At 37.8% G+C, this 16,660-nt stretch overlaps 1 protein-coding gene across 8 annotated transcripts in view; it reads right to left on the bottom strand.

Annotated features, from left to right (window-relative positions):
* The window catches only part of PPFIA1 (PTPRF interacting protein alpha 1), a 71,867-nt gene that overhangs the window by 17,067 nt on the left and 38,140 nt on the right, over positions 1–16,660 (bottom strand). For 5 of the 8 annotated variants that reach the window (XM_060765358.2, XM_060765329.2, XM_060765338.2 and 2 more), the window contains exons 8-20: positions 13,299–13,445; positions 12,293–12,427; positions 11,565–11,648; positions 10,700–10,831; positions 9,850–9,912; positions 9,147–9,226; positions 8,860–9,007; positions 7,737–7,960; positions 6,374–6,608; positions 4,399–4,428; positions 3,911–4,062; positions 2,590–2,762; positions 1,011–1,104 (exon numbers count right to left, since the gene is read on the bottom strand). In XM_060765358.2, coding sequence (XP_060621341.2) covers positions 1,011–1,104; positions 2,590–2,762; positions 3,911–4,062; positions 4,399–4,428; positions 6,374–6,608; positions 7,737–7,960; positions 8,860–9,007; positions 9,147–9,226; positions 9,850–9,912; positions 10,700–10,831; positions 11,565–11,648; positions 12,293–12,427; positions 13,299–13,445 — 1,697 coding nt within the window. The remainder of the gene's footprint in view (positions 1–1,010; positions 1,105–2,589; positions 2,763–3,910; positions 4,063–4,398; positions 4,429–6,373; positions 6,609–7,736; positions 7,961–8,859; positions 9,008–9,146; positions 9,227–9,849; positions 9,913–10,699; positions 10,832–11,564; positions 11,649–12,292; positions 12,428–13,298; positions 13,446–16,660) is intronic. The other 3 variants (XM_060765348.2, XM_060765386.2, XM_060765394.2) reach the window with 1 other exon arrangement.

The raw sequence follows: 16,660 nt of genomic DNA, 5'->3' as shown, positions 1-16,660 counted from the left end.
TCAGGGATGAAGTAGGTATCACAAGAGCACAGATGACCACCGATACTGCACACTCACAGTAGATGACAATCTCATCCCTGTTGATCATGAAACTCTCAATAGGACATAACTAAAATCTAATATCTGACTGATTCACTCACCCTTAATAATAATAATCATAATAATCATAATAATCAACTTTATTATGAGGAAAGTACAAATAATCCTCAAATTATGAACAAGATAAGGTCTGTAGGTTTGTTCTTAAGTTGGATTTGTTTGTAAGTCGGAACAGGTACATTTTTAAGTGTAACTCCAGCCTAATACATACACGCATATACATATACACACACATATATGAGTTTTGGATAGCACAGGGAAGGGATAACACCCCTGCTGTGTTTGATTTGCTGTTTGTGCCCCTGTTCAGAAGATTTAACCTCACTTTCAGTCCCTGTGATAATTGGATTTTGAAAAATGTGGCTTGTTTTGGAAACAAGGATTGGTGATAAAGCTTCCGTGGAGACCACTTTTCCCCATTATAATTCTTTCAGGAGTAGATTTCCCTTCTTAGGGATAGATTTTCTCACTTCCTGTTGTCTCACCACCGTTCTTAACAATCAGTCGTTTGTAAATTGGATGTTTGTAACTCAGGAACTGACTGTACCTGGGAATCATATTGTTTCGGCTTTAAAAGGTTTAGAATACCCATTCCAATATTTACTAAAAATAAGTAGTACTGAAATCTATACAATAATTTATAAAAATTTGTTCTTTACAAGAAGTCTTCAACAACAGTCATACAGATAAAAATCATGATAGGCACATTAACTAATATCTCAGTGTAATGCAATAAGATATGATATTATGAAAAAATTGCAGGCGAACATATGGAGTTTAGTTTTTGGACTCACATTATGGTTATTTTGAATTCACAGTTTTACTCAAAAGTTCGGCAATAAAAGGGCAAATCACATAACTAGGAAAATAACTGATTTGTGTGCATACTTCCTTAGTACATTTAAACTTACTTTTTTTGTAGTTTTCTATTCTTTTCTGCTTGTCCTCCCAGTTTTCCAAGTCCTAGGCCATCCTGAGTTGAACTATCTGCATCCATTACAGTAACTGCAAGAATTCAATGAGCTGTTAGCAAGCAGTAGTAAAAAAAATAAATCAATATTTTATTATATTTGTGTTTGTAACTAATTGTTTCAATATACTGGTTTACCTAAAGTACAACTGTATATGGTTTAATACTGTGTTCAAGCCAACAAAATGTCACTTACCAACAGAAATGTTATTATTTTACAACCTACTATTTCACTAAGAAATAGACTTAAATGTACATCTTCACAGGACTCGCTGATTTAACACAAAGGTTTCATCCAGCAAAGGTCTTTTCATTATTTGGGGAACGCAAATCCAGCTGGAGTTTACAAAGACTTTATATAATGTACATGATCATACAGCGTCAAAGTACTGCAAAACTTGACAACTACAGAAACGGGAAGTCTAAATTAACCCTACCCATGGTCTCTTTCAAGTCGAATAGTAAGTGCATGAAAGCCAGTTACTGCTTTGATCTCTTGCTGCTACAAGAGTCAAGGTAACAATACACTAATTCAGTGTGAGAAACCTCCTTACCTTTCTAGCTTGTTTCTATTCTTAGAAGATAAGAAAAATTCTTTCTCCACCCAGTTTTTAATTAATAGAAAAAGGAGATCTGACTGAGATTTATTTAAGTGATTTCTAGTAACCAAGACATACTAAGATATCTGTTAAGATTCATATCCTAAATTTCCACTCACTCTTGACAATAATAATAATAATAATCTTTATTTATACCCTGCCACCATCTCCCCAAAGGGGACTTGGGGCGGCTTACATGAGGCCACGCCCATCAATACAGAAAACACAATATAACACAAAAACACAACAGAAAATCAGAAAATAAAATAACATAAAATACAAAACCAATGTAAATAAGCAGCACAACAATATAAAATCAAAACATTAAACAACTAAAAATGATCTCAGTGGGCAGGGCCAATTCAAAGATTAAAATTTCGAAACCCTGGGAGATAGGGCAGCATAAAATATCAGGAAGGGGATCCGGGGGACAAGGTAGGAATTCATTGCACAAACCAGAGAATAAAGTGCTTCTGAGGACATTTTATGCAGTTTGGCCTTCACTTAAGAGATCTATTGTCTAACCTGCATCGAATCTAGAAGTATGGAGGACCAAACAGAAAAATGAAGGAGGGAAATCGTTTTCTGTTCCTCTCAGGAAAAAATAATCAATATGTAACTCTTGAAATATTCCTATGGTTTTCTTAATTTTCACATAAATTTTATATCACACACATTTGTACTTCTGATCAGTTTCATCTAAGTTATTGCCATCTTGTAATTCATGATTTTAGTTTCTAGGATAATCATTATGTATTTTAGGGAGTCCCTTGTTATAAAGACGCTAATTATATTGTTAAACATATATCATCTGCAGATTACATCACTGGAAGTTAATTGTCTTCCTTTACCTTTTTCATTCCATTGCAATTACCCTAAACAATCATTCAGCCTCCCACTGCAGTGACAATAATGACCTACCTTGTCCTAAGCTCTCCTTGTTGATCTGCCCAGGTCGGCCTTTTTCTTTCTTACCAAACAGGCGCCCAATTGAGGATTTGATTCCCTTCTTTTTAGGGGCTTTGTGAAGAGAATCTTGGCTACTATTACTGCTGCTGGGATTGCTTACTTGTCCATCTTGAGAACCTGTGGAACTGTAGAACAGATCCAGTTATGTTAAGGTTTTGTCCAAACATGAACTACATACACATTTTAAGCACATATTCCATATTTTGGCAAAAATCACTTCTAGAAGCAAACTGTGGCTCAAGTAAAAGTTACACAGCACTGACAATCTTTTCAAGAAAATTAACTTAGTGGTATTGTTCACATTAACAATGAATTTCTAGGACATGGTGTGCAAAGTGAAGCCTGCAGGATGTGTTTGGCCTCCAGGGGCCTTTTTTTACACCCTTTAGACCTTTGCTAGAGTTGCTCATCCAGCTCTAGAACACAATTATTACTTTCTTTCAGTTATCCTATAACTGCTGAACAATCCTTATAAATTATGAAATGGTATTTTCAAATCACTTCAGTCTTATTGCTGGTATTAGCAGCAGCTGTTGTTGTGTGCCTTTAAGCTGTTTCCAATGATGAACATAACATGGCGTTTTCCTGGCAATATTGGTTCAAAAGAGGATTTGCTCTTAGTTCTTCTAAGGCTGAAAGAGTGTGACTTGGCCAAGGCCACCCAATGGGTTTCCATGGCCAAATGGGATCCAAACCCTGGTCTCCAGAGTCATAGTCCAATGCTTAATCCATTACATCACACTAGCTCCCACTAAAGTGCATGTACATAGAAGCAAATGAAATAGGACTTGTATGTGTAAGGTTATCTCAGACCAGCTTTAGACTGACGGAGTAAGCTATGTACACTGGCTGCTGCCAAAAGTAAATGCAAGAATCCTACATGTCTTCCAACTTCCTGAAGTATTTAAGGAGAAAACATATGTTAGTGAAAGGGATGTGTTCGTGAAAAGTAATAAAGTCAAAGGCATAATAAAGTTAAAGATACACAGATACTAAAGGACAGGAACCCAGAAGTCTGAGAAATAAGGATATGAGGAAAGTCCAGATGAAAGAAGCACGGACCTGAGAAGAAGTGCAGCTGAAGAAAGAGGAGCCAGTGAGAAACACAAAATTTAGAAAAACATCCTGTGGACAAGTGATTTAAACTGGCAGCCAGAAGATGCAAAATGGCAATAGACTACTGAATCAAACAAAGTGGCTGTATTCAGTATTTATTTTAAATTATAAAATTTTGAACGTAGGCCCTTAATTGTATTCATAAAACATTACTTACTTTCTGAGATCTCTAATGTCTTCATGGCTCACTGTATGCAAGGCTCCTTTATAAGCTCTATCCAGATGCAGAGATCTAGGTGAAGAGGGTGGTGATGTCTCGCATTTTATTGTGGTCTTGTCATCTCTAAGTTCTTCTCTAGAAACCGCAGACTAAAAAAGATTGCAAGCATATTACTTAACATATATATTTAAGAAAGAATGGCCACAAGAAAGACTTCTGTTAAAGATGTTATATTTCTATTTACACACATGAACTGAGGCAATCCACTGCTTCAACAAAAAACCTACATGAAGAATGCACTTGTTACAAATGTTGTAAAGAAAACACTAGAAAGTAAGAAAGCAGTAGAGATGAAAACTGTAAACTATCCTTCAGTGCTACTGCAATTTTTCTGGTCTCATAGACCAAAGGATTCTAGAATATTTTACAAATGATGCAATTTGACTGTACAAAATTCAACACATGTTCATTGTTAGACGATTTACCTTTCTATGGTGTTTCCTTAAGTCACTAGGCTGACAGATGCATGCAAAGAAGAAAAATTAAGATAAAGCAGATTATTTGCTAATTCAAAACTAAAAACATTCAGAGACTGTTTTAAACTATTACAACATACCTGGGGGGAAGCAAAGATAGACTTTCCAGCTAACCTGCCCACTAAATAAATGTGTCTGCCAGAATACTTTTCCAACCTCAGCAAAAATTATATGCACAAATTTATGGGCGCTACTTCATTTGTACTTTTCTTTCTGTAGAGCTGTGTAACCATAACAAACTTTTTTGGATTAGTACAGAGGTAATAAAGGAAATTCCCTAACCATGAGTCTAAGGTTAAGGAATAAAAAGTCCATTCATGTTTTGTTGATGCACTAGTATGTTTCTCATGGTTTTTTAAAGGGCTTTGGTTCTTACTACTAATAAGCATTTCTATAAATATACATATTTTTACATGAAACGAAGTGATTGTGCTCCAATCAGGCTATGTTTTTCTAAAAACCAAGGGATGGAAAAAATACTTTTATATGAACTGAATGTACATTTTGTTCATCTGCTAAAACAATGGCACTATTATTTTACATAATAAAGCATTCTCACCTGAGAGCTTTATAAAACAGAGTACAGTCAGTCCCCGAGTTACAAACACCTGACTTACAAACTACTCATTGATAAGAACAGAGGATAAGACAACAGGAAGTGAAAGAAATTCACTCCTGAAAAAGTTATCATGGGAAAAAGGTGTCTCCCCTGGAGCTTTCTCACCAAATTCTTGTTTACACAACAAGCCACATTTTTCAAAATCCAATGATCACAGGACCTGAAAGTGAAGCTAAATCTTCTGAACAGGGGCACAGACAAAAAACAAACACCACAGGGGTGTTAACCCTTCCCTATGCTATCCATAGGTTGCACATGAAAGCATACACATACACACTTAAGAATAAACCTACAGAACCTATCTTGTTGGTAACTTGGGGACTGCCTGTATATAATGAGTAACAAAAGGCCAGCCTCTTGTTTCATAGCGGGGACCTTGAATATTAATTAAGTAATTTGAAGTACAACTGTAAGTGTAGGGTTCCATCCAACACAATGCAAAGATAAATCTACTCATGCAAGTAATTCCCATTCATTGCTTCCACAGCGGCTCTGAACTCTAGAGTACTGCTTGTTAAAGTATTTAATGTGGGGTACTAGCAACAACTCTCCCACCCACCAGTGTGTCTGGGATTGACACTATATTTGTGCCAACTGGATGCAACTGGTCTCTATATGACTACAAGGTTTTAATGGACCAGCAGCTCAGGGACTGGGCCTAGTCCACAGACTATCCGTTTGAGTAGCATGCTCTACGATATCTGTGGAGTATCTGTGGGGAGGGGGTCATTATGGTGCCTGCCCCATTGGCTCAGTATCCACCACTAGATCTCACCCTTATTATGCGCAAGCCTTCTGTATTGTACAAGGATAAAGTAAAGCCAATCACTGGTATCATCCTATCCCCGAAATTTTGGTATTACAGCAATAGATGACTAACCTGCAGAAAAAATCCTGGAAAATAAGTTCATGTGCTAATTGAACTTATTAAACCATTATATGCATCAGTCATTTGAGCATACACTAAAGCTTTGTTGCTCTCATCATGTGAGTAGTGGCTTGCTCCAAAACTGGTAAGCACAGCTCTCTAATTCTGACAAAACCGGAAACTAGAGGTTTCCTAGTTTTAATCATGATTTAAACTACGAAGTCTCCAATTCCCCATTTCCTCAGATCATGAACAAGAAAACTCTAGTGGGCCATTTTTTAAGACCAAGAGGAGCAGAGAAGATCTGTAAACAGGGAGAGGGCTAGTATGCAGCCAAACTTTTAAACGCTGAAATAAAATTATCCAAACACAGATGAAGATGCGGGTAAAACTAAATATATATGACTTTTGTCAAAAGGAAGAAAAATAATACTTACTAGTGTCATGATACCTAGTCTGTCCACTTCTCGAGCCGGACTATGTGGCATTCGACGTGGTGTAGAACGGCCGCTGCCAGGTGGAGAAGTGCCAGAAAGGGAGCCACCAGGAAAAGGAGCGGGAATAGAGCTCATTGACCGAAATCGACCAAGGTTATCTAAACTTCCACTACCAACACGGCTTTCAATTTCTTCTGCTCGCTGTTCTGTATTTTCTTTTTCTTCTTGTATCAGTCTAAAGGATTAAAATTATAACTCATTTACACAAGCACACCTGCTACTAAAGATGGTGGCACCACATTACAAATCTTAATGAAAGTTAATAAAATTACATCATACTGTATTACTACAGGTAAGATTAATATCCCTTGATATACTACTGTTGCTTCAATAACTTATCCAAATGATTTTTTAAAATCCATTGGCTGATTTATTATATTTACCTGAACCTGGAATGCAGAGCAAAGTGCAGAAATTGAGTGTTAGTGTAGGTAAATCAAAGGTCATTCTATAATACCCAAAGACATAGAGCCTATCATTCTGATGCAGCGGGATCCTGATTTCAAGTCACTTATCAGACTCCTCCTTTGACTAAATTGTAACCCAACAGAACTTCTGTTTATCTTTTCACATCCTGCTATTTGTGTGGAACCATACTCAGAGCATAGAACTTTATCTCCCACTGTTTTGGGCACACTGAATGCACAGCCAGTTATTTATCCTTCAGTCTCAGTGAAATTGTTGAACTGATCTGAACAGGATTAAGGGGTAACAAGCTTAATTATCAGCATATGATGAATTTCACATTTAGATCTGTACTTACTATGCATGTTGTTCTCTTCCACAAATATAGATACAAAAACCAGTCAAAAGGTCTCTCTCTGGGGTGCCAATTCTTCTAAAGAAGGATAAACTTTCCTACCAACTATTTTTTATTCAAATCAATTGACTACATCTCTGAAGGCCAAATGCTCACAAAAAGCAAAGTCGTAGCAAACTTAACACTGCAACTAAATTTTATGCTCCATAAACAGAAATAATTTCTGGTCACAGGAAGTTATGCTCCAAGGAGTGGTCCTTCACAGAGCAATTACAACTCAAGCTAATGAAGCAAACCACACTATTACAGTGGAAAGACATTATCAAATTAAGTGAACCATGATTCTAGGATTCTGGAAAACTGAAAAAAATGTAACCACTATATCTATATCTTAACATAAAACAACAAATAAAAATACTTTGTACATTAATGGCATGCTTCCACTATCTTGCATAAATTGAAGAACAGTTAAACAGACAAGCCTACAATTAACAACTCTGAATATAAAACTGGAAGTTACTGATTTTAAAAAATGAATGATACCTAATTTCTTTGTTGATTGCATCGAGCTGTTCCTGAAGCATCATAGCTAAGGTTTGAGCATCAGCCTGACCACTAGGTGACAAGAGGTCAACTGAGCTGAATATGGTTTCTCTGTCGTCTTCACCATCAGAAATATCTGCATCGCTCTCGAATGCATGTGCAACATTTGCCAAAACACTTGCTTGTTGTGCACGCTCCCAATCTTGCTCATTGAGAGTTTGAACCTATTTAACATACATGATCAAAGTTTTAATTGCAGATTTATCTTCAAATAAAAATATATAAGATTAAGTCAATATAAGTTCACTTACATCCTGTAGTAAGCCAGCAAGACATCAATTTTTCGAATGCAGTAAAACCAAAACAGTCAACATTAGTATATACACCAGAAACTGACTTATTCTAATAAATGTATGACATACCACTGCAACCATTTTCGGAAAATGTTTTTTCTAAAGAATCTTGTTTATGTTAATGCACCTTTTTCTAGGTTCAAGCATACTGTAGGAAATATGGCACAATTCACATGGATGGATAAAACCACAATTATGAAGAATCTTGGCTTATCATAAACACATGCACACACATAATATATGAACCACTTTCAAAGAGGAGTTTCAAGTGTTTTAGGTGGTTTTCAGTTATTCCATGTTTTATCAATTGTGCATTGTTTTTGGGACCCTGGTGGGTGAAAAGGTGATAAACAAATGCCTTGAATAAAAACAATTTTGGAGTTTGTTTCAAAAAAGTATCAAATCTCCCAAATTTGAAAAATGAGTGACAGGTGGCAGCATATTGTTGGGCAGGAGCAGAATATTATGCAAATATTAAAACTATCAAAATGTATAAAATCACTTCAATACAAAAAGAAACCACATCCTCAGCATGTCTTTTTCTATTCCTGGAAAATTTGTTTATTCAACAAAAATAAAATTTATGTCATATTTTTGATCTAGTATTTCTGCAACTCCTAAAAGCCTTGGATATAAACCAAGAACTGAATCAAACCAGCATTTTAATATAGACCTACATAGAAATGGAACACCCAAAAAGCTTCTTTTAGATTTAAAACTAGCAAAAAAAAAAAGGTATATTTTAAGAGTGATTATTAGGGCTGTCCTACCTTTGAAGGTTCATCTCTTAGAGCTGCTAAGCGCCCTTTTTGTGGACGCCTTAAAACGGAAGTGCTGTAAGAATCTGTCTGATTGTCAGCTATAGGTGAAGATGCGAGTGGAAATCTAAAATCTGGAACACTACCCAAATGTGGCCGACTGAAACAAGAGCAAACAACATATTCAGCACAAGTAAGAGATATTATTACAAGTATTGATAATTTAGTTGAAGGCAATGAAAATAACTTAGTATTACTTTGTGACTTAGCACAAAACTGTTTTCATTAATAAGCCATACCTATGATGAAGAGAAGGACCTCTCATCCTCATTTGATCATTTTCAGCCCTCATTGATTCAATGCTTAGTACGAGCTGATCCTGTAGAGGGGGAGGGAGCAAAGTTAAATAAATATTATATGCTTTTTCAAACATAATTATTCATATTTGATAACTCATAAAAATAATGCAACTCTGAATTCCAGTGCCTAACAATGAAAGTTTAGGAATATAACTCTTGTCATTTAAGTATTCTTCATCTGTATATTTCTTTTTATGATATTCCAACTCACGTATTAAGTATACATTCTCAAAAAACCTAGTTCAGCACATATCCTGAACACAGGAAGCTAGATGTGACTCCCATATAGCCAAATGCAGCAGTAGTGTTGTGGGAAAAAGAGGAGGGGGGAGGGAGACCAACTTTCTGGGAATCATTAAATAAGAAAACAAAAAGAAAGTTCTGAATATTTTTTCTGTACTTATGGTCTTCAGGTTCTTGTGGCATGGTTGACATGTGTTCCCTTTGCATCATAAGTCTTTGAATACACAGAAGTAAAATAATCTTTCTGGTTATTCATTACATCACATGACAAATATACTCAGATCATAAAGATAGTGATAATGAATACAAACTTTAAAAAGTCAAGTGTTAGTCACTCTCACATCTAAATATATAAAGAAAGCTGTGACATAAAGTGGTGGACTTTATTTTCAATCCATACCTTTTCATTTTGAAGTTCATCGATATGTTTCTTGGTGTTTTCAACTTCACGAAGAAGAGCATTCTGGAAAATAATTCAGTTCAATTGTTTTTTAGTACTGAAAAGGGAGAGTTTCCATTTTAATTTAAACATTACTACAGGTTACAAACACCACCTACATCATTCTAAAAAGCACCACTGTGCTTTATTATTATTTTATGTATATGCCAATTTTCATAATTGGATCTCAAGGTGGTTTACAATAAAATATTTTATATGAAACACCACAGAAAAATAGCAACAAAAATTCATACTTTAACAACAGCAGAAGGCAGCAAACTCAATCAACTGTTTAATATAAACAGTATTCAATCTCCATTTGAGCATGTTTAGTTAGTACATGATGAGGGGAATACAACACTCCACTCTCTGTTCATGGTTTTGCAAACTAGTCGTCACTGAGTGCAACAGTCTGAACTAGACAGCTTCTATTTACCATAGAGATGCTTCCTCACAACTGGAAGCCTAATTTTCCAGAATTCCAACTCATACAGAGTAGCTCTCCACTTCAGACTCATCACTGTTTGCACATGAGGCACCACATTTCTCATATGCCACCACATTTCTCATGTGCAGGATAAACACATATAATGGGCTGAAGTTTTTTCAGCCCATTATAAAGCAAAGATCGCAGCATCGCAGCACTTCTGTGCAGAGATTTCCCACTATTTCTATTGTTCCTTTGCTTGTTCTCTGTCTCACTGTTAACAGATGGGTAAATACTGGTTAAAATAAAGATCAGTAATTTTAGAAAGCATATTACTTAATCCTGTATTGCATTTCAAACAACAAGCATAACATGCAATATTACTTTTTCTTCTAAGGCTGCCATTCTTTCTTTAAGGTGAAGCTGAAGTCTCTCATTGGATTCTGACAAAAGTTTATCGACAGTATCAGACAAACGTTTATTATGCTCTTCATTCATTTTCTCTCTTTGTCGAGCCTAGATTTGGAGGTGGGGAGGGAAGGTACAACAAAGAACAGCATTAAATCACCAGTGTATAGCTTCCAAGTGCTGCTGCTGCTATTATTATTATTATTATTATTATTATTATTATTATTGTCATAATTATCACCCTGCTTTTTCTCTCTACAAGGAGACTTAAAGTGGCTTATGTTGGAAGCATTACAGTACAACTGGAAATCTACAAATATATAAACATTAAAATAGAATAAAATATCATTGGTATTTAAAAAATCAGTTAAAATCAATAATTACATAGAATCATAGACCTCATGGGCCATCTAGTTCATCCCCCTGTCAATAAGCAGGAAAATCGCATTCAAAGCACTCCTGTCAGATGGCTGTCCAGCCTCTGTTTAAAGGCCTCCAAAGAAGGAGCCTCCACCACATTCCGGGGCAGACAGTTCCACTGTTGAATAGCTCTCACAGTCAGGAAGTTCTTCCTAATGTCCAGATGGAATCTGAACACATTTAAACTAAAAACCACAGCAACCTCTAACTTAACCTGTAAAAATGTGCATAATACAAAACTCTCTAAGCCAATATTCCACCCACCCCCCACCCAATATTTACTTCTTTTTGCCCATAGCCAATTAAACTCTCTGTGGAACATCAATCAATACTTTACACTACCAATCTGAAACTCTATCAAGAATGTATCTGTCTGACAATAGAGGGACAAACAGGACTGGTCATCCCTGCCTGAACTTACCCTCAGCAGTTCCTGGTTTTTCTCTTCCAGCTGTGCTTCCATCTGCCTCAGTCGTTCTTCAATGTTACCGTGTCTTTCTTCAGCCTGTCATATCAAAATCATAGTAATAATTAAAACCTAGGAATGGGATTGGAAAAGGTATCAGCACCAAGCATATCATGCTTTATGTAGGATGCTGTTTTTGTTCATACATTCCAAGAAGTTTCATGGTTAGTCTCCACCATAGAAAATGGATGGATTTGTGCATTAAATAAATAATGATTTCACTCTAGGCTATCTTGTTCTGGTGCTGTGGCAAATGAAAAATTTAGGGAAAAATAAAACTTTGCATCTTTCAACATAGAGTATGTTCTAACAGTTTGGCATTTTTAGCCACAGAATCCCCAGAAGATTGGCTACCAAAGCTAATAGGAAACAAACACTATGTACAAGACAATCAGAAGCCATTTATAAATACTTTGCCTGAACTTATGATTTAAGCAAGAGGAACTGAATGAGGATCTATCATGCAATACCCAGGGCTGACAAAAGAGTCCTACAAGCAACCTCCATAATCATTTTAATTGTTGTATTATAGATCTAGATTTCTAGATACCAATACAGCATTATGTCAGGTTATTTTATTGACTGGAGGTGGGGAGATGGAATAGGGACACATGAAGAAATTAATTACTAAGTAGAAATGTTTTCAGCTGAGGACAAGCTGCACTGCATTAGTGTAAGTTTACCTTAGTAAGCGCTGCAACTCTCTGAGCAAGTTCAGCCTCCACTTCCGGTAGAGTCTCAGCTTTCCTCAGAGTCTGCTGCAATTTTTGCTCTGCTAGTTCCAGTCGTTCTTGTAACTGCCGACTCTTATCTTCACTCTGGAAGTAAAAATATAAGATATTTGTTTAAAGCTACTGCTGTAGGTATTTTTCCAGCTCTCTTCATTAGCAGGGAGAATGGTTCTGTGAGAACATTAATCTATGAAATAATGTATAACAGATATTCTATGATAGTATGAGACGTTAGCTCACATGCAAGTTGAGCGTCCCTCATCTGAAATGTTTGGAACCAGAAGTATTTTGGATTTTTTTCAGATTTTAGAGTGCTTGTATTTGCACACATGTATACAACAAAATAATTTGGAGATGAGAGCCAAGTCTAACAAAAAATCATTGATGTTTGAATTGCATCTTTATAGGCATAGCCCGAAGGTAATTCTACACATTATTTTATATAATTTTGTCACTATCTCAACTACCTGTGTGGGTAATTTTAGGTTTTGAAGTATTTTGGATTTTGGAATTCTGGATAAGGGATGTTCAACTTGTATAACTAGTTACATAAGGAAATAATTAACATTTATATCTCAAGCCATTACTAAGGGTTCCTCAATCACAGGAGAGGTGTTTCCTTCCACTGAAAGGGAGCAGCAGATGGAAAAGGGCTATTATGCAAGCAGCCTTCTCCTATTATAAAAAAGGTATACTATTGAATACTATCTACTATTCTGATGGTATGACTGACCTGCTAGGTGCTCAACTGCATGATACTTGATATTCTCCTTCGTATCAAATATACTTAGCATGTTATTTATTAAAATATTTCCATCATATTCTGTATCCAAAGATCTTAAGAAAAGACACAGTCTACACTGAGTTAATAAATACTGGAGAGCATCTACATCAACAAACAGAGCACTATCATAGCTTGAGGAAGTGTCATACTATTGATTTAAGTAACAAGTTCTACCTGTCGATGTAATGAATCTTTATTAGCAATTTCATTTTCAAGTTTATCGTTGAGGTCATGTACAGACGTAGCTTCACGTTGTGCAGCGAGGTAGCGTTTTTCAAGAGTTGTGATTCGCTCTTCCATATCTTCTTTTTGAGCCATTGCCTAAGTTGTAAAAAATGCCAGAATAATTTTAAAATTTCCAATACATAGGTCCAAGGTCTTAAACATTTTCTCTGAGTTGCATATGTTGAACGCCTCTTAAGAGCAATCAAAATATCATCTGACAAGGTAATTTATTATAACCACCCTTCCAGTTACTTCACATGCAATATATTTTTAAACTATCTCGTGCCTCTCTCCAAAAGGCACCCAAGCAGACTAATAATATAGACCACGTTTTCTTTTTAACTGAAGACAGAACAAAATAAATACATAAAAAGCCAAAACATTGCCAGAGCTAAACAGTTTAAACTTTCTTCAAAAACAAACCAGCTCACTTACTATTTTTTATTTAAAAAAGCATTTGTCTGCCAGAAGGGGCACAATCCCCTTTCCTCAAAACAACAGTCAAGAAGCAACCACCAAGGAAGCTATATCTCATGGTCCTACCAAAAACACCTCCTAGGATGACAGGACTTCCAACCCTGAAAGACTCCTATCAGATAATGTTTCCAAGTTATGTAGGGCATAATTCCAAGCACTCTGAACACAGGGGATGGGCAGGATACAGCCCTCAGGTCCAATAAAGCCAGAAGCAACATGCTTCAGAGTTCCATTCCCAACACGGTGTCATCTGTACGCAGATGATGTCCAACTCTGTCACTCCTTCCCACCTGCTACTAAGGAGGCTGTCGAGGTCCTGAACCGGTGCTTGGCCGCTGTGACGGTCTGGATGGGGGCGAACAAATTGAAATTGAATCCAGACAAGACAGAGGTACTCCTGGTCAGTCGCAGGGCCGAACAGGGTATAGGGTTACAGCCTGTGTTAGACGGGGTCGCACTCCCCCTGAAGACACAGGTTCGCAGTTTGGGTGTGATCCTGGACTCATCGCTGAGCCTGGATCCCCAGGTTTCGGCGGTGACCAGGGGAGCATTCGCACAGTTAAGACTCGTGCGCCAACTGCGACCGTACCTTGGGAAGTCTGACTTGGCCACGGTAGTCCACGCTCTGGTTACATCCCGCCTTGACTACTGCAACGCTCTCTACGTGGGGTTGCCTTTGAAGACGGCCCGGAAGCTCCAACTAGTCCAACGGGCGGCAGCCATGGTATTAACAGGAGCAGGGCGCAGGGAGCATACAACTCCTCTGCTGTACCAGCTCCACTGGCTACCGATTAGCTACCGGGCCCAATTCAAAGTGCTGGCTTTGGCCTTTAAAGCCCTAAACGGTTCTGGCCCTACATATCTATCCGAACGTATCTCGGCCTATCAGCCCACCAGGACCCTAAGATCTTCGGGAGAGGCCCTTCTCTCCATCCCGCCTGCTTCACAGGTGCGGCTCGCGGGAACGAGAGACAGGGCCTTTTCTGTGGTGGCCCCGCGGCTTTGGAATGCCCTCCCTATAGAGATAAGATCAGCCACCTCGCTGATGGCATTTCGGAAAAAACTGAAAACATGGATGTTTCAGCAAGCATTCGGCTAATCCGATGCGATGAAGTTTTTGATCAAGGACTGGCAATCATAGACAACGAAATTGGATTATGATTTTAATTAAGAGATGCATTGGTCTGTATTGGTGGCCCAATACTGTGTATTGTATATGTATGTGTTTTATATTTTTAATCGGAATTATTGTTGTTTTTAAATGTTGTAAACCGCAATGAGTCGCCGTTTTAGGCTGAGATATTAGCGGTATACAAGTGTACTAAATAAATAAATAAAATAAACACAGATTGTCCAGCAAGATGACCAAAGCAGGTCTTCTACTACAAGGCTTGAAGCCAGGCTGAAATTGATTTAAACATTCTACCTTACTCATGACTAAGGCATCATCATGTTGCCTAGGAACGGAATAAAGAAAATTGGTCAGAAGTCTCAAATGACAAAGTACTCACTCACTAATGCCTCCCTTTAGGCAAGATGGAATCATTATCTTTACCTATTTGGCCAGTACTTCCTGCATTCCTTTATAAGCCAGTGTGCTGGAACGGCATTGCCAGGAGATTTGAATTCCTTTTCTTGCACTGCTAGTTTGCATGAATCTATTTAAGTCATGCTTTTTGCAATCAGGTAGCTTCCCCAGGTTGCAGTCATAGGGACAGCAGCCTGTCTATCATCGGTAGAATCTTTAGACCCACCCCTTTTCCCAGGGTTTTGGAGGGAAAGGAGGACTTTGTTCAGTCTCACTGTTGGAAGCCTAACAGAAGGACGTGTGGGTCTCTCTCTCCCACCTGCACAAAGGTTTCATTTCTCACAGCTTTGCTGGGGGGGGGGGGGGGAAGGAAAGGTTCCACAGCTTTTGCTGGGGAATACAGCATAGCCTTTGCTGGAGCAACAGGACAGTTCTGCAGCTTTGCTGGGGGGAAAAAAAGGAAAGGATCCACAGGTTTTGCTGGGGGTTAAAGAAATAGATCCACAGCTCTGCTGGGGAGTAAAGAAATAGTTCCTACAGCCTTTGTGGAGAAACTAAAGGACACCTTTCAGCTTGGCATATCTACAGGAACCTTGCCTGATAAGGGATCACTCGGGCTATCCATAAAGCAGCTTGGAGCCGGGAGTAGGGGCCTCACGCCAGCAAGGTAAAGAGAGATTGCCCAGGGAGGGGTCAAAGGATTTCCCTAACGAATAAAGGAACAGTTTACCACCAGTTGCCTGCCCCTTGTTGGCAGACTGAGGAAGCTACTGGTTTTCCAAGGTTATAAAGTGTTTAATTCATTTGTTTGAAGATTTAAGCCCAAATAAAGAACTTTGTTGAACTTATCTCGAGCCTCAATTGAACTCTGTGTTGGAAAATCTAAAGGGCCCTTCAGCTGAGGCACCCCGGCGTCCCGTTGGGCATACAGAGAGCACGTCCTGTAGACAGACATTATTTCAGGCCCAGCATGCGACAGCACAGCCAGGAAGAACTTATAAAGTCCATATCACTGTGGCACCCAGATTGACTTGCATAACAGATGGGAGTAATGTATTTGCAAACCACTCTCTACTGCCTATTAAACTGTCATTTTCTTTTTCATATGTCAGTGTAATAGACCTATGACTACAAAAAAATCTGCTCTGAGTTACCCTATAGAACAATATTTTCAGTAGACTTCCAAATATCCTCTAGTCTAGTGCAACTCAAAGTGGTGATTCATAGACTGATGCTGCTCTGCATTGCTCTAATACATGTCTGATTCAACTCAGTTTTCTGACTGCATACATGGCTCTATTCATGT

The sequence above is a fragment of the Anolis sagrei genome, chromosome 1, assembly GCF_037176765.1.
Source record: "Anolis sagrei isolate rAnoSag1 chromosome 1, rAnoSag1.mat, whole genome shotgun sequence".
Lineage (NCBI taxonomy): Eukaryota > Metazoa > Chordata > Lepidosauria > Squamata > Dactyloidae > Anolis > Anolis sagrei.
The sequence above is the reverse complement of the archived record's forward strand: the minus strand, read 5'-3'. Positions and strand labels throughout refer to the sequence as shown.